This window comes from Gallus gallus, chromosome 7, assembly GCF_016699485.2.
Source record: "Gallus gallus isolate bGalGal1 chromosome 7, bGalGal1.mat.broiler.GRCg7b, whole genome shotgun sequence".
Lineage (NCBI taxonomy): Eukaryota > Metazoa > Chordata > Aves > Galliformes > Phasianidae > Gallus > Gallus gallus.
Genome location: NC_052538.1, coordinates 25,024,970 through 25,051,584, shown reverse-complemented (window position 1 = coordinate 25,051,584; position 26,615 = coordinate 25,024,970). Strand labels below are relative to the sequence as shown.

At 40.4% G+C, this 26,615-nt stretch overlaps 2 protein-coding genes across 12 annotated transcripts in view; both read right to left on the bottom strand.

Annotated features, from left to right (window-relative positions):
- EPB41L5 (erythrocyte membrane protein band 4.1 like 5) overlaps positions 1-7,360 on the bottom strand; it is a 47,672-nt gene extending 40,312 nt beyond the window's left edge. For 3 of the 7 annotated variants that reach the window (XM_040704318.2, XM_040704321.2, XM_015290032.4), the window contains exons 1-2: positions 7,280-7,360; positions 6,342-6,526 (exon numbers count right to left, since the gene is read on the bottom strand). In XM_040704318.2, the coding sequence (XP_040560252.1) occupies positions 6,342-6,521 (180 nt within the window). In that variant the 5' untranslated portion in view covers positions 6,522-6,526; positions 7,280-7,360. Of the gene's footprint in view, positions 1-6,341; positions 6,527-7,081 lie in introns of all 7 variants that reach the window. The other 4 variants (XM_040704319.2, XM_046943877.1, XM_040704320.2 and 1 more) reach the window with 2 other exon arrangements.
- A 1,607-nt stretch (positions 7,361-8,967) lies between these two features.
- Positions 8,968-26,615, bottom strand: part of PTPN4 (protein tyrosine phosphatase, non-receptor type 4) — a 100,954-nt gene continuing 83,306 nt past the window's right edge. For 4 of the 5 annotated variants that reach the window (XM_040704316.2, XM_046943875.1, XM_040704317.1 and 1 more), the window contains exons 19-27: positions 25,539-25,695; positions 23,918-24,084; positions 22,728-22,818; positions 22,584-22,645; positions 21,654-21,800; positions 19,563-19,691; positions 17,998-18,146; positions 15,599-15,734; positions 8,968-13,777 (exon numbers count right to left, since the gene is read on the bottom strand). In XM_040704316.2, the coding sequence (XP_040560250.1) occupies positions 13,691-13,777; positions 15,599-15,734; positions 17,998-18,146; positions 19,563-19,691; positions 21,654-21,800; positions 22,584-22,645; positions 22,728-22,818; positions 23,918-24,084; positions 25,539-25,695 (1,125 nt within the window). In that variant the 3' untranslated portion in view covers positions 8,968-13,690. Of the gene's footprint in view, positions 13,778-15,598; positions 15,735-17,997; positions 18,147-19,562; positions 19,692-20,289; positions 20,409-21,653; positions 21,801-22,583; positions 22,646-22,727; positions 22,819-23,917; positions 24,085-25,538; positions 25,696-26,615 lie in introns of those variants that run through there. The other variant, XR_005861723.2, reaches the window with a different exon arrangement.

Below are 26,615 nucleotides of genomic sequence, written 5' to 3'. Positions count from 1 at the left end.
GCATTCCATTAGCAAGTGCTTCTAGTGACTGCCTGGAAACAGTGTGGGGCAAGGAGCTTCAACAAACAGTACTTAAGATAAGGCATTTACATAAAGCTCAACTTGTAGCTGCAAAAAGCCACTGCATATGCTCATACATCATTCATGAACAAACCTTAGCTCTACTCCCGTGTAAACACCGCTTTTAAAGTGATGGTCTAAAAAATCAAAAATTAATTAAGTCTTTTTAAAGAGAAAGCATGTAAATAACACTAAGCAGCTTTGATACCACATGCATTTTTCACGCTAAGAACTCCTCCATAATAACACACTGGGAAAAAAAAGTACAATGACGGTGTTGAGATGTGCACCTCATCAAGCTCATTCAGGGCAAGTTAATCTGTTGACACGAAATAAAGAGCTTTTTGGATGTGAAATAAAGTGCTTTTTGGACAGCAGCAGATTTACTAGACAGCAGTGAAACAGTCCCAGCAGCAGCCTTAAGGCAAATCACCTGTGTGTAAAAACATCTCGTCCACGATTTGAGTCAGTGATGTCTATCTGCAAAGGGCAAGGCACCGGACTATTGACACGCTCCTGGCACACACTATATTTTCTTCTTAAGCACACAATATATAGATGGAAGTAAAATTAAATCATTTGCAACAGCAGAACTAGAAGAAGGCTTCATCTTGCACGAAGCATTCTGCACCTGATTTAAAACTAAAAGGACATTTCCACCTTATTCTGCAGAATATTTTAGATTCTTCTCAATTCCGCATTAAGTCCCTCCTTAGGGCTGTCATTAAGCACTTATCCCAGCCAAATGCCAAGGCTGATAGCCCTCCCCTGAGGACAGGCAATGGAGCAGCTTAACTCAGAGCTGGACTTAGGGCACACACCATCTCAGAAGCGACAAGTGAAACGCACACCCACGTGCAGGCGCATTCCCTGCCGCAGCGCACCGAAGGTTCTTTGGGAGTGGGCTCAGAGTGAGTCCTGCAGGAGAACAGCCCCGAAGCAGCGGGGGGAGATTTCCAAGGCCTCTGGCTGCCTTCTGACTTAAATCACCGAGTTGTCAGCACAGAATTAATTATGCAGCACTTTGCATGTGACTGAAACCCTCAGCTGTGTATTCCGTGTAGGTCAGCAGAAGTTTCACACGCTCTCCAGTGTTAAGTTCAAATTCTTCCAGGCTTATTGAAGTCCTCCTTCCTTACATCATTTTCAAAGATGCAGCAAAGATATACTTCCACTGTGTGATGCGGTGGGAAGTTCCCCTAACTCTCCAGTGGTGGTACTCAACGTAAATGACAGTTTCACCTGGCTGTTACCTTCTGCTCTTCCCTTTTCTCCCCCCCTTGCAGCAGGGCTCGGGTTGCTCTCGCAGGACAAAGATTTGCAGCCCGCTTAATGGTCGCCAATGAAGCACTCTGCTCACAGGCAGCGCAGCCAGGGGAGCTGATTTCAACGCCCACCGTAACCCTCAGTCCATTAGAACACCATACAGAAGGGTTTTAACACACTGTGCTCAGGCTTACTGAGCCTACAGGGAGAAGGGTAAAGATTCAAATCACTCCTACCTGCCAGCTTGTTTTGGCAGAACTCTTACTTAATCCCCGGCAGAGACCAATTTATGGTCACACATTTGATTGAATCCATTTCTGCCTCTTTTTTCTGATATAAACATTTCTGAGTTGCTAGCCCAGCATTAAGCCTTAGCAGTTAAATACCTGCCCCAAACACTTTGGGCTGGTGCTGCACTACAGGGTTCTCAGCTTGGTTAAGAGCACACCAGAGCCTCTGCAGTTGGCCTGAACTCACCACGGGGCAGTTCAGCACAAAGCAGTGCTTGGGCCAAAACCCACTGTCATGCAGCAAGTTATGCAGTGCTGAACCTTGAGGACAACTGAGCATCCTGCAGCACAGCAAGCCCCAAATGCTGACCAGAGGGGCTAGCCCTAAGCATCCAAAATGTCATGGTCTGAATACACACACACTAACAAATGCCATTTATTTACTGTTTTTTGCCAGCTGAGATATAGCTTGAAAATTTTAAATCCAGCCTGCTACAAAACTAAGTTTTCCAACATCTCTGGCATTGCTAGATTTTCTCCTTAAGCAGTATCTGTGTAACAGAAGGCAGTTCGTATTTCATATTCACAGCCACAGATACTCAGCAAGGAGCCACAAGTATTCTATGAGCTTAGAAAACCAGACTGGATTATTGAGTAAAAACAACTATCACAACACATCTCTGATCTCGCAGTTGAAACTGGATGATCATTGTGGTCCTTTTCAACCCAGGCCATCCTATACTTCTATGATTCCTTAATTTTAAATCATCACCACAAGCACAGCCCTTTTAATCCTATTTTGTAAGCATTACTCCAAAACCATGAACAGCTCGGCTAATTCCTATGACTGTACTGCGCTCTGCAGCTGGTTTACGTAAGACCTTGTTTTAACCAGACTTGATGCAGACAAGGACCATCCCCACGCTGAATGGCACACAGGTGGAAGGAAGGGATATTTTAGGGCAGAAAGCTGCTGGGGTTCTGACTGAGCCGTCCTTCCCAGCTGGGGCTCACACCTCAAGGAGCCGCCAATAGGTAACTTCTGCCTCAAACTCAGGTTGGATGCGCAGCAATTGGAACATAATTAACACTCCATCATCCACCAGAATACTACGCAAACTGTGGGTTAATGGGCTAAGTGTGGTCAGGGTGGGCTTTTTTGTATTTTTTTAAACAAAGTCCTTGGTTTCCACAGAGCATGGATTTCCCATATGGCTGCTGCTGCAGGGCTGCCCTTGTTCTCCACATAAATCCATCCACACACTTCTAAAACAAAGCAAAACCAAACCTCAAAATCAACACCTCCGTGTTTTACTACGTATGATGGTCAGACAAAAATCACTGAACGCCTTTGGACAAACACCAGGCTTCAAAAAGAAGAAGAAAAACAAGCTGTATCAGACAGGGAGAACCACCAGGTCCCAACACAGCCTTAGGATCTGAAATGAAGGCTGGGGAAAAAAGGAACTCCCTCCATCCGCCCCAGAGGAACGGCGATGAGTTGTGTGAAGCTCACGTTCCCTGTTCTGAATGCACAGAGGTGACAGCAAACAGCACACATAGCACTGAGACTCCTTCACCATTGACACAGCTGGGAAATACATCAATTCTGTGCAAATAATTCAGTCTACGTACTGCACACGGCTGCAGCTTCGAGGAATAGCTCAAGTTAGGCAATTTTGCAATTAGAAAGAACAGAAGAAATAGAAAAGCAGACAGATGAAGGGGCTTGACAGGCACCACAGATAAGATCAGCGGACAAAAAGCAGGGTTACTGCTCAAGCCCTGGCTCTGTTTAATAAATTAAGCTCAACTGCTTCATTTACAACACGACCCTTCTGTTTCATTGGCAGCATTCACCAAAACATCAGCCTCTGCTCCTTTAAAAGGCTCCGAAACATGCTTGGCTTACACGAGAGGCCACAGGGAACATTACTGAAACAGAAATTCAGCAGTCACCAAGGCAGTCAGCCCTAAGAACGGCCACAGCTCTGGAATACTGTTCTTTCAGTGGCACATTCTTCACAGAGCTTAACAAGCACGTTAAGCCAGCATAAATCTTCCGCTGCCTCTGAGTGCTTCTTCCCCACATTTGGGGAGGCACACAGGGAACCGGATTGGAGAATGGCTCCAGCTGGGAGCAGAACAAAATCACACTGATTATTTTTCACAGCGTTTTCTTGCCTGAGCTTACTGCCTGGCTGCCAAAAAACTGCATGTTTGTTCTGCCAAGGGGCACAAGGAAACAAGGACAAACGCAATACGGGAAGCAACATCTTCTTTCATTGTGGAAAGCAACGTTTGTGGCAGCATCGAGTCGTGGCAGCGCCAAGTGTTTCCGTACCGCGGGTTAACAAAGGTGAAGCACTGGCTCCTGCCCTGTCCCTCCTGCCAAGCCAGCTCTTTCTCCAGCTGTGAAGTAACTTGTTTGCTGAATGATTCAGTGTTAGGAAACACTTTCTGTTATTTATTTTTTGGTGGTAAGATGGCTTTAGCACTGAGTTAGACAATAGCACTACGCACGACTGAACTGGCAGATCCCAGGGAGCCTGAGAAAACAAGAGCCCATTCGAAACCAAACCTACTGCCAAAGTAACAGAACCAGTCCTGGAAAATGCCTCAGCTCAAAGGGGCCGATTATTCTCACAGAAAGTTCTCGTAAAAGGAAAAAAACACCTCCATATGCACACGTGGGCTTTCCATTTAGCTTCATCCTTTAGAAAGAAATACCGTTTCTTCAGGATTTTCTACCCTCCGCTCCTTCCTCATCCTGCTCCCAAGTCAACCTCCAAACACAAATGTGACACACAGTCTGAAATTAAGCATTTAATTTACTTCTAATGTATTGTATTTTAATCACCAAAGGAACCAGTGTGTCAGCCACTGGCAGTGCACTGTAATTATGGCACCTAACCATGCAGATTTAGCTTGTTTGTTTACTGTTACTGTTTACTGTTCCTGGACAAGGCTTTTGCTGGCTTACAAAAAAAGCAACGGTGCAAAAAAAGTGACTGTTTCCTGCAAAAAAGAATAGTTACCACCAGACCCTGACCTCAGTTTATAGCCCAGATGGGAGGTCATGACTCCTCTTCGGGCTCAATTTATGCTCCCCGGAGCCTCAGAAACGTCGTTACAGGCGCCTAACAGAGCCAACTTCAGCCCCAAAGATTCCTATTCTGGTTATGTGGCGACACTCATTTAAACCCGAGTACCTTTTAAGTGCAACTCTTGCTATAAAGTGTTTGTGGGCATTCCTGGCCTCAAATCAAACATCCTAGGCACTAAGCAGCACTGGACACGTCCATTACACCGTTTCAGAGATGTACAAATTAGTTTTATTACCCTCTAAATGCCTGTCCATACGGCCACTTGGCAGAGATGCCCAACTATTCCTTTCACGCTGTATTACTCAGGTTTTTGGATATGGCAGGAGGGAGGAAGGAAATAAGGAGAGAAATCAGGGAGGAAGGAAAGAGAAATCATGTTAAGAATGGCTGCTCTGCATGCTCTTTCCAGCCAGCAGTTCCAATACCAGCAACACTGCTGTTAAAGCCAAAATCCCACAGAACTGCTCAGAAGGCCTCGCAGTTGCACAGCTTCCTAACTGTGCTATGTGAGCTCTGTACAGAGTCGCCAACATGTGGAAATGGAAAACCTGAGCATAAGGCTCCTGTTGCTACTGCTTGTCCTGTGGACTGAACCCAGGTGTATCATTAAACACAGACACGTGCACATTAAAGGAGCCTTAGAAATGCAAACCAGTGGCTAACACCTCACTCCCAACAAAGCACTACATACAGCAAGGGCTGTCTCATAGCAATCTGCCCTGGGGAGGAGAAGGAAATAGAATTCTTCTTGTCCCCTCCCATGCTAGAGATAAGAACTGCATCCTGGCATACACAAAAACAGCCCAACAAATAATGCCCGATGTTCTGCTGTGTATCAACAGTGACTGGCTACAAGTGCATCCAGTCAAGGACTCCTGAATGCCTCCTAAGATCACAGAATCATTAAGATTGGAAAAGACCTCTATGATCATCTTGTTCAACTGTCAGCCCATCCACACCACGCTCACTAACCATCTTCCTCAGTGCCACACCTCCAGGGTTCTTCTTGAACATCTCCAGGGATGGTGACTGCACCACCTCCCTGGGCAGCCTCTGCCAAAACCTCGCTAACCTTCCTAAGAAGAAATGTTTCCTAAAACCCAACCTGAACCTCTCCAGCACAACTTAAGATGATCACCTCTCATCCCACTGCTGTTACCTAGGAGAAGAGACCGACCCCAACCTTGTCACAGCCTCCTCAGAGGGAGTTGCAGAGAACTATAAGATCTCCCTGAGCCGCCTTTTCTCCACACTGAACAATTCCAGCTCCCTCAGCAGCACCCTGTAAGGCTTGTGCTCCAGACCACTCACAGTTTCACTGCCCTTCTCTGGACACACTTCAGGACCTCCATGTATTTCCCACAGTTCGTGAACACTCCAGAAAGCACTGACTGAAGGCACAGAGACACCTGGCAACACAAGCTGTGGTGAGTAACGACAGCAGCTGTTTTTCCAACACCTTTAGATGGTTCAGTATGGAGCCAGAAGTTAGACTCGACGATCCTTATGGTGCTCTTCCAACTCAGGACATTCAATGACTGTTTTTGTGCCCAGTGTCTTAGCAGAACTCAAGGCACAAAGCTAGTACAGCAACAGATACCCCCTATCTAACCCGCAAACAGCAAACAGCTCCATCAGCTCAACACAAGCCATCAGCAGAACCGCCCCAGGGCCGTACCGGAAGGTCCACGCTGACGTCGGTGCCGTCCAGCAGAGCCACACGGCAGGTGATGACCGACCTGGCGTCCCCGGCCGCCGGGATGTGGGTCGCAGCCCTCTGGGCCTCGCGCAGCCGCTCCCGCTCCGCGTGTCTGCGCATGGAGCGGCGCCCCAACGTCCGGCGGAAGAAGCTCAGCATCTTGGCTGGGAAATGTGAGAAAAGGCTCGGGTTAGCTCGTCGTGGGAAGGAGACAATAATCGAGATTCGAACTTCTTAGAAAGCGTAAGAAATAAAGAGACGTTAGGGACTGCAATTTCCCTGCTGGCTGTAGGGCTACGTGACCCGTAATGGTCCCTTTCAACTCAAGCGCTTCTATGAAGCACCAACGGGGCGTCTACGGAGCTACGCACACCCTCACTCCCGCGGCAGCTCAAGCTTCCAGGGACCGCCGGTGATTCCCGGAGGACGTGCAGCCGTGCAGGGCACAGCCCGGCGCCGCGCAGCCCTCGTGCAGCCCGCGGCTGACACCAAACGCCTTCTGAACGAGACGTAGCGCTGCCCTACGAGCCAGAAGAGTAACCCCGGAGCTCGCAGCAGCGCGGCTCTTTCAGACCGAAGGGTTTTACGCCGACTTTATCTCAGAAACCTCCCCCCGGCCGGGCGGCTGGACGCAGGAGCTCCCACCCCGCGGCCATCGCGCCCACCTCCGCGCAGCTGTGAGGCCGCTCCCGCCGCTCACCCCGCGGCCCGCCGCCCACCTGCCGCCTCACCGCTTCCCCTCAGGGCCGGACCCCTCACCTGGCGGCGGCGTCGCGCCGGGGCCGTGCGGCGCGGCGGCTGCTCGGGGCCCGGGGCGGGCCGGGAGCGGAGGGGCGGGCCCGACAACATGGCGGAGCGATGCGGGAGGGCCTCCGGCGGGCAAGCGCCCTCCGCGCCCGGCCGCGTTACTCACTCACCTGCGGGCTGCCGGCGGCGGCGGTTCGGGGCCGAGGAAGGGACGACGCGACGACCGCGGCGGGAAGCGACGCGCGGAGGGGACGGACGCAGCCACCGCCCCTCTGAGGGGTGGAGCCGGGGCCGCCCCCGCCCCGAGCCGCCAGGTGGTAGCGGCCGGCGGGACGCGGCGCTGCGGGGCGGCCCAAGAGGCGCCCGGGGGGGACCCGGGACCGGCGTGTGCTCGGCCGAGAGAAAAGGGCCGGAGAATTAAATTACTAAAGCACGTCTTTATTTTGCAATTAAACAATTAAGATCCACAAGTAAACTATATATATATTTTCAAGTCTGTACCCAGACAACTATTTGTCAACTGAAATTAAATATATCCACAAAATATGCATAACAGCTTTTTTTTTTTTTTTCTCCACATAATAAAATGAGATTTTACTTTAGGCTGAAACAAGACCTGTTAATGTTAATCGCGTATCAATGCTGGGAACTGCTGGTTTTCGGTAGGACGTCACCGTGTCACTTAACGGCAAGTTTTATCCAACTGAGGACAGATGCGTAAGGCCCTTATCGCATACAGCAGCTGCAGTGACAAAAGCTGAATCCTTTTCACTTTGTGCAGTGTTGACCCATTTCAAGTTTCTGTCCTTTTCAACCTGTTGAAGCCAAAGAGTGGGCGTTTTGGTGTCCCCGGCCCACCACGGGCCTTCATGTCTATAGGCAGAAGGCTGCTCAGGGGAACCGACTGACCTCCCATCCTGCCGTGCTAAGGGGCAGCAGGCAGCCTTACAGCTGAAGCTCTCCAGCTCTGAGGTGCCCTATTCACACCCATCCCTCCTTGGGATGATGGCAAGGAGATGCTGAGAGCCACAGCTGGAGTGGATGCTAATTAGCAGAAGGAACTAGCAAAAGATATTGCCACCATCTGATTGTTAATAGTGATCTAGGTCATATTCTTCCCTTTGGATTTACAGAGGATATAGCACCTGTTACAGAAACAACAACAACAAAAAAACCCCAAGCCTTACACAAAGAGCCCTGCCAATCTGAGTGATGAAAATGGGATCGCTGGTAAACGAACCAAACCAAACGGACCAACTTCTGAATACACCGGATGCAAGAAAAAAACCTCAGTTTTCTTACCTTGCTTTTCCTGTGATGAGTTGTTACTGCGGTGCCCCGATGTACTGAGATCACTGCACTGCACAGTTCATAGTCTGCTCTTTGTGGATATACTCTCCTTAGAGAAAACAGCTTAATGTAAACAGTTGAAACCCTTTTGCTCATGTCTCAGCCCCCCGGCCCATGCAGAAAAGGACATCATCATCTTTAAACTTTGTTGTGCATTACTTTTGGTTATCAAAATCCAAAGTAAAACAAACAAACAAAAAGATTTCCAGGCAATTGAACTAATGTTCAAAACAAGGCTTAACAGAAACATCTACAGTAAACATAGCTAATGTGCAGCTGAGGGAGATCACAGATCAGTGTACCCTGTATTTCTATTGGCACTTTTTGGAAATGCAAGCTTTTACGTTCTTCTTACGACAGAAAAATCGAGACGATTAGTTGTTAATAATCTGTTTCCTGAAAAGCCCTCAAATACACAAACAATAACCCGGACATGGTTGGAGCAGCTGGAAGCATTCGTACCGGGGTGTAACCCAAATCATCTCTGCACAGAAACCCATTGCGCATCTCTCTGCAAACCCAATTTATTTTTCTCTGATAGTTCAGTCAGTAGTAAGCATGAGATAAAGTGCTACCATTCAAACATCAAAACACTTTGAGAAAAATCATCCTTTAAAACACGTGAGCTTGCTAAATATGAAATACCACCACCAGCAAACTGTCAGCCAGCCCCTAAAACCAAACTTCATCTTACAGAATACAGGAATGATGGATATTTTAGTCCATTTTTTAGGTGAGATGGTTTAGAGAAAACAAAGAGGATGTATTTTTTGCCCCAGTGAGCAGCGGGAGCTTGCAGGTTATGCACTGCTTCCATCTGTAGCTGGAGAAGCCCAACAAACTGCAGATGCACACTGGTGGCAGCAGCTAGCACAGAGCTGAAATGCAGCGGTGATGGAGATAAATGAGATTGGACAAAACATTACACTAAAACAAACCGACTCCTTTCTCCTTGTAACAGCTTCCCAATCACCAACTAAGTACAAACTGCAATTTCATGCAAGATCTACGTTTCATCAGTGAACATCTTTTTCTCAGATTTTGATATTAGACCCCAGCACTGATAGTAGCAATGGAAGATAAAAGGTGGGTTCTAAAATACACCTAGCCTGCTGGGGACCTGCACAGTACAAAACGACTGTGAATGCCATAAGAAGGCACCATTCCTGTCCTGTGTGAAAATCCTAATAAGCAGATCTTGAATTTGGACAATATTCCAATTCCTTCCTTTATCCTCAGGGCCCTTCAGATTGCCTGCAGTAACAGCTCTACAGTCACAGCTACACCGTAAGTATTGGACAACCTGGTATCTGTAGAGTATTTTTCACACTCATACTAATTCCCTGAGCCACCAACCATCGCCCACACACCTACACAAGCATAAAGATATCACGTAGTTCAGCTCCACGGCACAACTGGAGGTCTGGCATCACTATGCAGGACCTTCTCTACTTCCCATCTCCCCGGGCAGTACTGCTGGGTCTTGGCCTCCGTGGGTACCACACAGCTTTCCAGAAGCTCTCCAAGGAAGGCTGCCAGGTTCCACAACAAACTCCTCACGTACTTTCATATCCCAACTGCTTTCTCACCTCCTCTCTCTCGGATGGTGCACCAGGCCACAATCAGCTATTCTAGATGAAGCGCTGTTGTTTTACCTACATGAGATGTAAGCTTCCAACATTTAACAGAGAAACGCAGAAGAACCTTCAGTTAGCATTAAATGTGGTGCAATAAAATCAAACTGTTATTCAGAAGTAGGAGGGAATATCTCAAAGCAGCGGCTTGCTGCTTCAGACACGCACACTGTTTAAATCACCAAATGCTTCAAATTCAGGATAAATGAAGTTTTCAGCTCTCTGGTGTATGTAAAGCAGCATTTCTCAGAAGGGATTGGCTGACAATGTGTCGGTGATTTACCAGCATCTTATTTCATATTTAGCAGAAGTTATAAATGCCCCCCAAAACACGCAAAGCCTTCTCAAGAACCTCATTTTTCTGCTGACAGAAAAACCTTCACGTCCACTTTAAACAAGAGATGGTAGTGGTAGTTTTGAATTTGAACTGAAAAGGAAAAAGTCTCGATGTTATACATTGGCACAAAACTCTCATAATATTGCTCTTATTTACAATGGAAACTTCATTATTTCTTTTTTAAGCTGGATCTGTATCATGGAAGCATTACAAACATACTCTTTCTCCACCCACCCAGTATTTTTCCTAATCAAATGGTATGAAAATAATTGTCCGTCAAATCCAACAGTCGTAACACCAATCACATCCAGTTCATTTCGTCCCAAAGATACATTCATGTTTTGTACAGCATGAAACATACAAAAACTTCTTCAGAAAGTCTGAACGATGATACAGATCTTCATAACCCAAAGTCAAATATTTAGCAATTTGATATTGGTTTTTTGGCCATGGAAAAATATCGTGAAGGCCATTTATACCACAACAAATATCTGAGTGAATGACTTATGGCGCAGGAAGGCTTCAGCCTTCTCTTTCCCAAGCAGCTTTTGGTTCCCATTCCGCTGGCTTTCCAGAAGCCAAAAAGCCATTGATTAGCTGATGACCAATTATCTGAGTTTGCTTCATTCTTTTTTCCAGTGCAACTAGTTAATACACAACAGCAGATCAGCTTAAGTCAATGCAGAGGAAGATTCTAAGTTTGTATTCTCACCTGTATTTGCAATCAGAGCAGTACTGACAGATGACCACTAAATATCCCACGTGTAATTGTGGTATAAATGGGTATTTTGAACTCAAACTGCTTTGGCAGCTTCACATAACAGTAGTTAAATATGTGACATACCAACACTATTCATGTTGCTATAAACTTAGTTTCTCATTCCCCTCAGGAAAAAGGGGGCAAATGATATTTTTCTTTATAATTTGACTGTGAAAAAAGTGTATTTCAATATAATGGATGAATTATTTTACACTTTAGTTATTAAGTGCTGACTTCAAAATAAGCTTCCAGTTAGCTGGCATCTCAGCTAATAATCTCACGATAAGAAAGTTAAAGCTTTAAATTTAATACAGAAGATTTTGTTGTTGTTGCAAATGGCTTAAAATGAAACTGAGATTAAAGCTACTTTATCACTCTTTTCCCATTTATCAGATCCAGAGATACTCGTAAGATTCATTTTTCACTGAAGAAAAACATCGATTTAGGCATCAAATCTAGAAATATAAGTAAGAGGGCCACAGGCCACCTATTATTATTTTGTATTCTAAAAATAATTAAAACTATATTTTCCATTTGGCATTGTGGTTCATGTGTATTACTAAGTCATAAGCCAGGATTTCACTTTGCCTGAATCCCTTTTCACTTCATATTTCATAGCTGATCTCTTTCAGATGTCCACAGAACACCGTATATTATATAATTATTCAATAGTTAAAAACTTTAGTGTAGAACTTTCCATCCCAGCTCTATGCTTTATATAGCTTATAACAAAATTTACTGGATAGACATTTTCAGGAAACCAATAAATTAAGGTTTTTAAATAGAGGACACAGAGTTATGTTGTTGCAGGGCAGTCAAAGAAGTGACTGATCGTGTTTTCTTACAGTATATTACATCGGACACCTTGCTTCTGACTTGGGTTTCTCCTATGTTGGAAAAAAAAATATTAAGAACTGGGACCTATCTATGTCTTTAGAGTGAGCTCAGATACTGTATCAGACATTTGTTACAAATCTTATACCTACTTAAATAAGAGGCAACCCATACCAACTGGAACAACTTTGCACAAGCATGACAGAGGGTGACCGGGACCACCGTGGAATTAAAGGAGTTGTGGGACAGCATTATAGTGTTTGCCTCCCTTCCCACCCTCCCCAAACAATTAGAAAAACAAAAGGCAGACCTGTACGAAAATGGCTTGAAATCAACTATGAGGATTTAAAAAACACTTGGTTAGCAAATAATGGAATTAAATCACATCTGATTGTAAGTTCAACTTAATTATCAGTGCTATTAAAGAGTTATGTTCTAATTGAGTAAGACAGCTATTCTCAATAAAAGGATAAAACAAAGTATCAGCTTCTAATGACCTACTAGCATTTCATAGTAGGCCGCTAGTAAGTTACTAGTCGTAAGGAATAAAGGAATGTGTCAGATTTTTCACGTAATTACAACACAGCAGCAAACAATGCTCATTCATTAAGTTGGCAGAGATGCTTTTGCTACTGAGCGTAGCACGCAGGTAATTGTATAAGGAAAGAGGGAATGGAATCTCCATGACCCCTTGCAGTAACATACTCCAAGCACCAAGGGCCGTTTAAAATCTGAACCCATTAAGATAAACACAACAGGACAAGACCACCCCCACAGAATCATGAGTGCCTTTCACTGGATGTACGCTGTAAGTCTCAAGGCACTTAAGGGGTTAAGACATAATGCATGCACTAGCTCCCATCACGTAATCTTAAGTCACATGAATCAGAATACACCAGTGTATGACACACAAGCTGTGTCAAAGAAATGCTGTTTATTTTTTTTTTTAAGTTTTTATTATTATTGTTGTCTTTTTTCTTTTTTTTTTTTTCCTTTTCTCTTTTTTTTTTCTTTTTTCTTTGTTCTTTTTTAAACAAGATGCTGGTAAGTGGGCATTATGCAGCTACTGCTGGGTTAACACGGACGCCAGCTCTCCTCTAACAACCAGCTGGTCTCTAAGAAGGGTGTAGGACAAAGTGTGCTGCATCAGTAGGCAGTGTGTATCTATCTAGTATCGGCAATATTGCTAATGTTGTAAAAAACAAAACAGTGAGAGTCTGTACATAGTAAATAAACCTAGCACTGGAGAAAGACCATGGCTTAGTGTATTTTTTCGTTTGTTTTTCATTTTTAAGAGACATGGGTGTAAAACAGAGTGAAATAATTCCAAGCCTTGTTTGTAGCAATTCAACCAGAAGCGCAGTATATGGCACTACAATGAAATCTCGTAGATTACCCTGAACACAATTAGTTCTTTCAGTTTACGGTTTGTTCGGAGCAAAGCACGAAAATAAAGTCTTCAAACAGATGAAGAGTAGAAGAGTTTCAGAGACTGATTTTGTTTCAATGTAAAGTGCAACAGTGCTGAAGTTTTCAAAGTCCTTTGTCAATTCTTTGCTGTACTTCACTATCGTTTCCTGCAAGCAGTATTATGGCACAAAGAATGCTGCCAGTTCATTATTTAGAGGACAGGGTTCCTCAATTTCTATCCTAGGTTTTTTGCTCTTTATTTATGTGGTGATGCTTGTAAAGGTTTAATAAATCCTTCTTCATACACCTTCAGAATAGCTTCACACACAAATCTGTATTGACTCTGAAAAGGAAAGTAGATTCAATTAATTGAAAAGAAACAAACTTGAACCATAAGTCATTTGCAAGCAGGAAAAGCTCCTAGTATCTCCCATCCCATAGATCAAGAACTGTGCTGCAAAGTTAAATTAGGAAACACAGAACAGTGAAAACTGTGTATTAGAACATCTTGTTTCTCAGCAGAAGAGCGGAACAAACAGCACTTCAAAATATATACCAAAAGTCATACCCACCTACCCTGTTCTTACAGCATTGCCTATTCAGTTATTTTCTACCCTTCATCTCATTGCTGAAGTTTCACTGACCCAAAGTTTCCACGCAATTGTATTTAGAAACTATAGCATGCTTCATGCTTGTATTAATTTTGGCATGTTAATGGCATCTCTCTCTCAGAATGAGGAAAGACACTGTTTCATGTTTTAAAAAGCCCAAACCCAATTTCTTAACATTATATAATGCCTAACTGCAATATATTCAAGTCCAGCACTGGCACGCATAGAAGACACCTTGTTTTAAACAAATAATAGTTCCAAAAAGGAAACAAACAAAAAACCCAGTCATTAAATACAGCAAAAAGCATTCCTGCCTTTTCATCTTCAGCGCAGTAATTGTTGATTTCAGATCTTAAATGGGCACAGCAATAGATCTAACACTGCAATCATTATGCGCTGTATTGTTGCATCTAAACTAAAATATTTAAAGTTGCACACATTCATGTAGAATACACATATTGCCTCCAGTACTCCCTGAATGAACCTTTCTGAACTCTCTTCATATAGCATAGAGGAGAACCACACATAGAGCCATCTTGTGGACACTGAGGGAGTATTTCAGAGAATGCAAAATTCGGAAAAGGCAGGAAAAGTTGTCATAGACAGTATTTATGAAATCCTAAAAACAAACTAGAAAAAAAAACCAAAACCACACTGAGCCTTTGATTATTCCCTCTCCCTCTGATGCACTGAAATCTGTGTTTCACTGAAGCTAGAATATATTTTGAACATGTGGGGAATGAAATATAGTTAAAACTCTTGCCCCTCCACCTCCCCTCCTTTACTAATAAAGGTCTCTTCCTCTCAAAGTATGCTGTAGAGATGTACAAATTCATAACATAGCCACCAAAAAGCAAAGGCCATCTTCTGTTGTTTCTCATGTTTCCTCACCTTCCTGAATAATGTTTTTTTTTTTTTAGTGGAATATGAATACTAGACAGTGCTGTACCACAGGTGACTGAGAAATGGAGGCTTAAATATCTTTCTCAACCTGAATACCCTCTGAGGAACACTGACGGTTTCTTCAAAGTTAGTTAGAGGAACAGCAACAGGCACACTGAAATTACTGCAATGACTAAGTAGCTTCAGCTAACTGTAGAAGGGATTTGACACTGAACCTAGTGCCTTTTTTTCCTTCAGAATATTTTCCCTTTAAATAGTAAATACGCTAAATAAAACTATACAACCAATGGTTGAATTAAAAAAAACACAAAACTAATTGGTCAAAAAGATGGAATAACTGCAACTCTAAGACTTTCTATGGAAGAGAGCACAGCTGAGTATTTTGACCTTTTACACACTTTTTAAAAATGTAAAGCAAACAGCTTTCAGAAATAAGCATCATCTGACTGATACAGGTTAAAAAAAAATCTAAATCTGTTTTAACTCCGTTCTAAACCTTTTAGAATTCAGAAATAGAATATATTAAGGAAGCAGAGCAGTTATCTCAAAAACAAACGAACATCAATGATCCAGGGGAAATTTTCAGATTTCAGCATTTTCAGATGCATGAAGACTCTTCCTCAACACGGAATTGCAAGTATGGTACTCACAGGTGTTTGGATCATCATGGCTCTTTGATCTCTCATGGTTCGTACAATGTCTAATGGATAAACAGGCTGATTGCACTCAATGAGACACATTGCCGTCTCCATAGTGATAAGAACTCCTGTCCGTCCAATCCCAGCACTGTCAAAACAAGAAAAAATCCTAATTAAAAAAAAGTGTCTGGAACGCAGCTTGCATTTAAGGGCTCTATGGTCCCCTCCTCCTTAAAGATTCTCAAGACTGATCTGTATGATCCCATACCATGAGGACAAGGGTTAGACAAGCCACCTGTCACTGGAAGCTTCCATCCTGCCTGAGAAGAGCAAAAATTAGTGCGGAACTGTCAGTACCGTGAAGAGGAACTTAAACCCAGCTATGAACAATTTACAAACAGATTTATTCAGATCCATATTTACATCAGAGTAGAAATCCTTAAAAGTGAATATTTAACTGTGAACATCAATGGTTTGTTTCCAATTCAAATTTTTCATGTCCAAGAAACTTGTGCTGCAGCTTTGAAGTAGAAAGCCAGCGTTCTCTCATATCCAAGTACAAGACCAAATCCATATTTTCAAACATCACCATTAACTCAGATTATACAGCTATCGTTTCATGCTTTTAAATAACTCAGTTTACATAAACATTCTGTTTGAAGCTTAATTGTTCTGATTTTGAAGCATAACTTCAAACTAAATCTGGCCAAACTACTACTTTAATCTTTGTCCAGAAGGTGGCATCAAAGCTTATGTGTGTTTCAGCGATGTCATGAACATTTCATGCCAAGATGCAAAGGTATCGGTTACATAAAATTATTCAACGGCATTTTACATCTCTAGAACTTATAACATGAAAATTATATGTAGAATGTTTCATTAAGTGCAAACAAGAGCTGTATCTGTCAGAATCCTGATGATTCATTTTACCTCAAAGGATTCAGAGAAGGGCGACAGCAATGATGGAAAGTATGATACAGTTTCCATATGATACATATCAGGTAAGCTATGACTTTTTAGCTTGGTAAAAGAAACCACTGTCTGATGGAGTGGAACACTGAGACATAGCAGAAGGCAATAAAATCATGAATGGCAGAAACAGGGTAGGGGAGCTCACCATCTCTTCCAGAATTAGACACCATTCAGCTAAACTGTAAGGAGCCTTGTTAAAATAAAATCAAAAGAAAAATGAAAGTGTAGGTGCAAATTTGCAGAACATTTTGCCAAAGGACAGGAACGCAGGAGTTCAAGAGCTCAGAAAGAAAAACAGGAACGCATTTGGAGAAGAAAGGCACTGGGGTTGTTACAGACAAACATTACAGGTACTGGGACTTGAACATGAAGTGATTTGGTAAGTAAGAGGGCACAGGCACCATAAAATCTTGTTCTGTTCTTATTTTTCCTGAAGCATCTGCTTATGATCACTTGTGAGAACAGAATACATTCAGCCTTATTTGAATAACAATATTTCTTGCTTAAAGTATATTCTTTGCTATACTATTTCCTTTAAAGACAAGTGAAAAAGGTGCCCTGGAAATAAAACTGAAGAATGCTTATAGTTAATCTTAATTTAACTTCAAAGTGACTCAACTTCGTACTGTTCTGCAATGATAAAGCAGGAAAAAACATCAATTTAACAGGAAGTTATGGATTTGTAAATAGGATAAAGACTGAAGTGTCCTTTCAACAGCTCTGTGTTCAGACTGCATGTACTATATAATGTTTAACTACTCTGAGTTCACTTAGGTTTCATATGAGTAGCACTGAAGTAAATGCAATCTCAAATTAGTTCAACATAACAAAAACTAGTCCAATTTCTTCAGCTTTTTGTTGCTTTACAGTATCTTGAAAACTATTTCATAAGAAAAGCACACAAACATTAAATTTGGATAGAAATCTGAATAAGTTACTTTAATTCACAACAAAAGTGAGTTGTTGCAAGAAAACAAACAACCGTTATCCTAATGTATTAATCATAATATGATGTAGCCTAAAGCATCTGCAGACTTGAGAGTCTTATTTCATTGTATATACTATCCATATTGTCTGCCTTAGATTATTTGTACAGCTATTCTGGAGCTTTGCACAGTAGTGATCATAAGGAAAAGTTTCCTCAGTGTATTACACCATCTCCTTGAATTTAATATGTAAACTATTAGCATAAACATTTAAATTAAACAGACAAGACCTCCATACAGACTCATGCATGTAGATACCCCAACTTGTGCTTATTAAAAACGATTACTATTTTAATAAAAATTGCTTAACATAAAGGTTGAGTTCTCCTGTCACCTGCAAAGCACATCATAGTCACGCTTTTACTTGGAAAACAAAGCAAAGAAAAACTATTTAACAATAAACAATTGAAATCGTGTGGTTTAGTGAAGTTGGAAAGAAAAAAAGAAAGGTACCTGCAGTGAACAACAACAGGTTCTTCTCTGCCAGCCCGCTTCTTCCGCACGAGACACACAAAATCTAGGAAATCACTGGAATCATCAGGAACCCCGTGGTCAGGCCATGCTATGTACTGAATTTGGGTCAGCTGGCGGCTTTCTTCTTTCTATCAGAAACATAGGATTTATTCAAGGTTAATTCAGGTTTCACAGAAAGAAAAAAAAAAATGGTACATTTACATCAACTTGCACCTGTAATAAAAGTAGCTTCTGGAAGCTATTAATCTCTATCAGTGTTAATTACTGCTCATCCTGGATTTTATAATTACATTTTTTAATTAAAAACAAAAAAGGCGAGTAAAAAAATGTCATTCCATATAACAGTAAAAGAGTTAAAGGGTACAAATGCTCTATCTAAGCACCAGACATACAATCAAGTAGCCAAATCTTTAGCATCTTTCTGTTAAGTTAATTTTACTATCGTTCTATCAAATAACAGAACAGGGGTGCAGAGGGGGAAGACAGGACTTCCAGGCATAAAAAGCCTTCAGACTATGTGAACACCAGTATGGTTTTGGATTAATCTGCACCTCTAATTTTATCCAGCATACTCCACAGGATGCAAAAGGTTTTCCACTCTCTCCCACCTCCTCCTGCTCTAATGTCAACAACATTTATCACATGCCTCTGCTTAGTGGAGGGGGCAGGACATACAATCAAATCAGAGTAAAAGCAGCATTTCAAAGAATAGAAGCTACTATATATCAAATTACCCTTCAGCATGCAATCATTTACAGAGATGCTATTGATAATAAATGAGCAATTGTCTCAACAGCACCCAGGAAAAAAATTAACTGAAAACTGAATGAAAGGTAGTTCTATAAACCTGGCATCTCATCTGGAAACCCAAGCATTGAGAAATGAGTACCTGATCTAAATTCCAGATAAACATTTCCAAACATTTCTGAGACCAAAATGATAGCTGGTGAAGTTCTGGAAGCTATACATCCCATGAAACTAATGCTATGCCTGTTCTGTCTAGAAAGTCCTGGTTTACACCTCAATGCTGATCTCAATTAACGCATCTCAGCAGGATTTATCTTCCATATATTTTCACACAGTCTCCAAGTTGGAGTTAAGAACTATTTTACCATTAAAAAAAGCTGATTTTCAGCGGTGATACTGAAATAGTGTCTGATGCTTTGAGAACTCAAGGGAATAGCACATTTCTTGACTTCTTTAATTACTCTTTATTTGGTCAGGTCATGTAAGACACCAGTAAAGGTCTTTAAGAGAAATTATTTAATCACATCATTTACTCTGACTCAGTACCAATTAATACCATTATGGAAATCGAATCGAATCCTTGTGATATTTTGCTAATAAAAGATTTGTTATTACATAGCAGAACTTATTCACAGTAAGTACGTGGCAATAAGATTAGTTTTCTAAAGGTTAATAGAAATAACCAGTTCTATTTATGTGTATATGACATCGAGATGTAAAATGTCTGATTAGATAGTTTTAGCTAGTCTGTGAGGATTTTGTAGATTTATATTTAAAAATATATATTATGATTTTACCTCCAGATTAGTCAATGTCATTTCTCGAAAGACATAAGCAGGATTTCCTTCTTCTGAATGGCAGGTAATCTGGAAATTTCCATACGATGAGCTTCCTGATGGCTCTGGCCAGTATTGATGGCATTTAACCTAAAGCCAACACATATTTAAAGATGTCTGTGTTTAAATTCAGATTATTTTCATTCCTGCTAGTTCCTTATACCATTGTTCAGTAAAAAATATTTCGATAATTATGTCACTACTATTGATTTACTTACCAAATAGACTACACTATTTAATTATTGCATATAAAATAAGTTATCGTGGAGATCTCCTGCTCCTCTTTAAAAGGACACATGAACCAGCTATTGACCTTAGCGTAATTGTGGGTGGATGCCTTTCCCTTTCATTACAACCTCTTTTTTAATGTATCAATAACATATCTCATCTTAACACTTGAGTGACAAAGATGCTGCTTTATAAATATTTCTGACCTCTAAAAACCTCATACAATCTTAAAATCTTCTCAAACCATATTTATATGGGAAAAGGACACATGAAAAAAAGAAAGTAAGCAACAAAAATGTTGATGCAGGAAGTAGGGGGATGCAGACAGGGGACTTCAAAGATTTCTGAAAAAACCTTTAAACATGAAAAGTTCAAAAACTAAGATTTTTAGATAAATTGCTTAACTGCTGAACTTGAGAGGTCATTTCAGCTCAAGTGTACTTTTGTTTTTCCAACCCACCTGGCAATTCTTTAAGAGCAGCCAGATTTGCAGACTTCCTGCTCCACTGAGACATCCCGGCATGCAGTGGGATAGTGATGTCAGAAGCCTCATGATCAGCTTTAGAGCAGGGAGTCTGCCTATGGGTATAAGACAGATAAGTCCTTTTATTTCATTATTTAGCAGCTCTCCGAAGAGCTCCACAAATATCATTATTGAGGGGTGGGGGAACCTCAGAGAACTGCTATTGCAAGTCTGTTCTTAGCAGATCTGCAAAGAAAATGCAAATTAAAAGGGCACTTGTACTGAAATTCCCTCTAATCATGTTCATTTGGGAGCAGGCAGCACCATGCTAACATTGAGTCACTGAAAAACGGCTCAAAAATACTGCAACTCCCATCCAATTACTTTGATTGTATTTAGAGGCCTTATCTCCCAGCAAATAAATGGCTATTAGTAAGTTAGGATATATACAGACAGCTGAACTACAGTCTGAGCTGATCAGAATACCCACGACCTTCCGTAAATCCACCTCCAAAAGAAATGCTATATTATGAGAAATTCCACTAAACTTTTACTCCAGTCTGTCAATTTCTGTCCACACACAACCATTCAGTGCTACTGTGAATGCAACGGACTATAAACCTGCTAACTCTAGAATTGTACTCTGTGAATCACTGTTTTATTGTTTTGCTCATCTCTAAGAGACAAAGCTGTGTAACAAATGAGACTACGATGAAAAAGCTATAGCTTTAAAAACAAAATAAAAAAAACAGTAGGATTTTTTACAGAAGCATTTGTATTTCTAGTAATCTGTAACTCTCCAATTTCACCTTTTTTTTTAAATGAAAAAGACTTGAAGGACAACGAATCCTTTGCACAAGTATACAGACGTTCAACTCTTCCCAATTTATGATTTATTTTTATTTATTTTCAACCTTATTAAGGATTCCCCTAAGCACAGCCATTCGGATGTGCTCTCAACAGTACAGAGCTCCATTGGGCTGCATTAAAATTCATCTCGAGATAGGAAAGAATTAATTACAAAAACTGTTGACATTTCTTAGTTTCCTCATTCAAAGATGAGAGAAAAAGACCATTTTGACAATAGAGTCAAAGCAGTAAGTAAAAAATATTTTAGGAAATACTTGGACTTCAGCACATCAAAGTTTTCACTAAGCTATTTTAATGATATCAAAAGGTTTAAAACGTAAGATTAATTATCACAACACTATTATATTTGTATTATATATACGCAACTAAAAATGCATTGCCCTTACGAAAAGGGTAGTACATTGTAATATTATCTCCCACTAATCTTTTAAAGGGTAATCATCAACAGATTTTTATTATGCAAGTGGTATTTAAGAGAATCTTTTACTTACCCTGCCCCGTTCAACTTGCGTTGTTAACATTACAACCATAGATGAGCCTTGTTCCCAAGTCATCTGCCAAAAATCAGGACAAGTGTTCGGCAATGGACCTTGACAGGCAATGTACTGGTTTATTATTGTGGAAGAAGGGATTTCCATCTAAGAGAAGATAGAATTATTGTTTTAATTCTTGCATTTGCCATAAGAATGAATGTCTGCCAGGCAACAGTGTTCACTGACTAATACGTTAAAAGAAGCATCACTACATGAAATATATTTATTTTAAGTTAGTCATTTTAAAGAATATTTATCCACTGGAAGTGTTTCACACTCAAAATTAATGCAAGGAACCACACACATTTTTGGGAGCGTGAAAGTCAATTCATTGACAGTTAACAGTTGAAAATTAAAAGGTAAGAAAATGACAGACCAGTTTGCAAATAATTGAGGTGCAAACAACATTCTTTGACTTTCTGACAGATCTAGTTTCTAAACAATGATTTTGGAATTTAACGTCTGGGTTTTTTTTTTTGTGGTGGTGGTTTGTTTTCTTTTACAGGAAGGAAAGTGAAGTAGCAGCACTTTTTTGTTGCTACTGACAATAATAAATAAATAAATACCTGTTAATGTGTGCTTCTAGATTAGACTTTTCTGGTGTTGACCACTACTGCCACATTAGCAGTATCAAGAAGAATGCATTACTTCAATAAACAGCTACTTTCTCCGAGGGTTATTTTGCATGTTGATTTTGATTTAGAAAGCACTTGCCACAAAGCATTAGTAAATAAGTAAACCTACAGTACCTTTCAAACCATCCAATTACTGGTTTATTATTCTAGCCTGAGCTAGATTTAATAAAATAAATAAAATTTCTGTAAAGTTCTCCACTGAAAAATTGAAAATTACTTTATGTCAGAAGCAATTTTTAGAAGCATTACTCACATTTATATAATTTGCATTGATGTAATCTTCATTACTTTTTAAAATAACCCGTGTAGCATCATCTGAAAAAAATTTTTAGAGAAACGTTACTTATTTACTAACTGCAGTGAAATACTTTTAGAACACAAACACACAAATACTTACAAGGCGAAATGTCTCTGTATCTATTTTTGGAAATGTTTTGAGGTAATCTGGCACAAGACATTGTCATTCCAGGCTTTTTCCTATACAGTTGCTGAAGACAAAAAAAGAAAAAAAAAGAAAAAAGACGAGATCATAAGAGATGCAAAATACCTGTCAGTATGTGCCTTGAAATACTTTTCAGAACATAAATTATTGAACAAAGACAGCTTTAGGAAACATGGAAATATTTTTTCAAAACAAAGCGCTATGAATTATTCTATGGGATCATTTCACCACAGCTATGCATTTCTTGACTCAAAGATATACACTGAAGCCATTTATGGAACACTGTTCTGCAAACCTGTAACTTCCACTGGAGGAGCTTCCTGTCTAAACCCATGCAACCTAATATACGAGGCATGTACATTGCAAAATGGAGGTCCTATTCTAGGTGTAAGAAGTACATGCTACCAAAGGCCTCAAGGAGTAACATTTTATTGATACACATTGTAATACATAACTTAAGGTCTCTGGTAAGGAATCCACGCTGCTGCGTTTTATAAACCTAACTGTTCCTGCTTTTAGTCATATGACCTCCTGCATTAAAGAAGATGGAATATTATCAAAGCACAAGTTAGTGTTGAAGAAAAACAAGTATCAGTGCCTTAGGAGACCAAAGAAAGGGCACTGCTCTTTACAAATATGTCAAAAATTAACTGCTTATAAAGACTTCTGTTACACATAAGATTAGGGCTGTATTTTCCATTGGTAATTTTATATTTGCTCATTAAAACTGTCCATTAAATGTCAAAAGTTCAGCTGTCACAGCCTCCACATAGACTTTGGAAGGAATGAAGGTCTGAGTATGGAACAGGAGTTTTGGTATGCATTTTTCAGTCTTCATCCCTGTAGAAGTATTATATAAGCGTCAGTCCCCGACAGTCATAAAAAGATGCAAGCAATCAATCAAGATATTAAAACTGAAACAATTTTGAAGAATTGGATCAGTTATTCTATGCTGTAACTCTGCTGTGTTTCTCAACAAGGCTTGATTTTTAATTTCTCTTTCTCTGAGAGCGTTAAATCAAATATTTTCCTAACAGATGCTGACTATACTGGAATTTGAGTGAGATTTTCTCTGTTTAAAATGATTACTATCTCAAAGGACTTGGAACTTGCACACAGCTAGCTACAGGTAATGCCGTACTCACATCAAATTGAGCTAAAACTGTTCCAGTGATAAGCCCCTCTGCTAGCTGAATCATGGATTCCCTCAGAGCATTATCATCTTGATGGACACCATCAAGTGGAGATTTCTCAGGGATGTATTGGAAGTCAGGTTCGCTTTCCAGTTTCTCTTCCACAACATCATAGACAGCTGTAAAAAATTAAGTTATGGAGGTTTTAGATAGATGTGTTTAAATAAAATTATAATAGAATTAAAATTTGGTCATTTAATTAATCAAAATAGACATATTTCTCCTGTAGAAAAATTTGCATTTATTAACACACCGATTTTAAGCCCCACTAGCACAGGCAAGCAGGCTTTACTGACAACTACTACCAAGGCCATAACTATTTTGTGGTTTAATTGTCATGTTAAGTAGAAGTACTTCGTTGACAGTTGAAATTTTGATCAAACCTCTTGTTACCTGCTACCTTATCTGGTGCATTCCTTAATCCCAGGTGCACACATTACACCTCTAGAGTTACTACAGTTGTATTTCTATTTTTTCAGTTTGAACAATTTATTCTTTCAGGCTTCGGTAATTAGGGCAAGACACATAGATCATCACCAGAAAAAATGGCACTGCTACATGCCATAATAACACCATCAATGCTACACACTTGCTCTGTCTTTAAACAAATTGAAAAACAATATGAACCATCTACTATACATAACAAATAGACGCTGTCAGAAAGCTTCTTTTTAACCAAAATCACATGACCTTGAAGGAGAGATCTGGAAACTCCTCACTTCTACAACTTGAGTGTTTTTATCCGGAATACAAAGATAGCCAACATAAGAGGATACTGATTTAATAAGCTGGTAAACAAAACTAATGATTTTATCTGAGAAAGTAAACATACAAAAACTGCAAGAAAACTTGCATGCAGAACAGAAGCACACCTAACTGGGAAGCATTAATCAGTGAATACAGGAAAAATTGTTTATGAGGTTATATTACATATTCATCTAATTTCAACTATTCTGATTAGCATCATTATTTTTCATTTTGCCTTTCTTGTGCAATTGTATTATAACTGGGATGCAGAGTAGAATGAAACCCAGTGAGCACCTGCTGGCAACACTCCAAGAGTGTATGTCGTGAATACGTTGCACAAGCTATTAATTTAGACTGCATCTTTAGCACTTTCTTCTATTAAGTCTCACCAAGTAGAAATCTAACCAGTTGTTCTGAATTGTTTTAAGAACATATGGAGCCATCTTGCATATATGGAACTCCAGAGCCATTCAAACACTGGGTTATTATGCTTTTGTGGTTTTGTTTTTCTTTTTTCCTCAAGGGAATAATGGGTAGCCTCAGAAACCACATTCAATATGCATATAGTTTCTTGGACTTTTTTTTTTTGTTTGACATCAATCACAGTGACAGCAGGATTTAAATCAGCTATACCTAGTTATGCACAGCTCCCCAGAGTAGGGGAGCAATTAAAATTTGTACAGTAGGTTGTGTTGCTGCAGTTCATTGACAAGGAAAATGAGTTCTAAAAGATAAGCTTTCTATGTTAGAACACAAAATGAAGATTAGCAAATTAAGACAAGGTGCCTTTTTTGTTTGCTTTTTGCTTTAGGTACAAATCACTCACCATTGGGTCGAACGAGGAGCACAAGTTCCCCTGAGTGCCTCTCACAGCTAGCTTTAATAAACATAACAACTTGATCATGGGTATGTTCTGCTATATCCCTGCCATTGATCAGTACAACCTGGTCTCCTTCATTCAAACGAGGGACACAAAGATCAGCCTGCAATGTTAAAAAAAAAAGTGTGTAAAATGAGCTGTTTCCAAGTTATCACCTTAAAATAGCAACTTTATCTATATTCATCTAACTTGAATCCCACAGCCAAGTTGCTATGGTTGCTGTATTGTATTCAGAAGATAAATCTGGGTGTTGCACAATACATGAGATGGTGCCATTCATTTGAACAAATTGATTTGTCACTGGGAAGAGACTGTCATTTTAACATATCTTCAGCAGCTGTTACTCTGCTCCTCCCATTAAAGTAGAAGGCCTGGTTGAGCTTCCCTGTCTGAATTTCATACAGGCAACCAATAAAGCAGGATATTCTTATCTTCGAGGAATAAATTGCCCAAATCAATTTCATGGGCTTAAATGCTTCATTTATGAAATACTACGGTTGTAATGACAAAACTAAGGCAATGACCAAAGACAATGCACAAGTCTAAATAATTCCAGAAAGACAAACAAACTAATAATATTAATATCACAGTTTTACCATGAAATGTAAGAACATATTTTTTAAATGTTAGCAAAGAGATAGTCTGCTCTACTGTAAAAGGCATAAGCAGAGCTGACTTCAATCAGCTGAATACCAGGTCAGTATTTCTGGCAATCAACTGACAGAACATTGTACGTACTTTGAAGACACTACTGATGGTCAGCAAACACCAGTAACAAGTCAGACTCCATGAATGATTAATGATGCCCAATTTTAAACAAAGTCTTGATTTTATGCAGCTCTGTCACTGTAATAAGAGGTCTTTTGTGTTTGCTGTTTTAGTTATTTGTAACAGAAACGTCCACATGTAATTTCTATGGAATTATATTAATGCCTATACTAAAAATGGGCAAGCGTAGGCATTTTTAGGATGACAGCTCAAGAAGCAATGCATACTGAACATCTGCAGATCCAATTTTCTGGC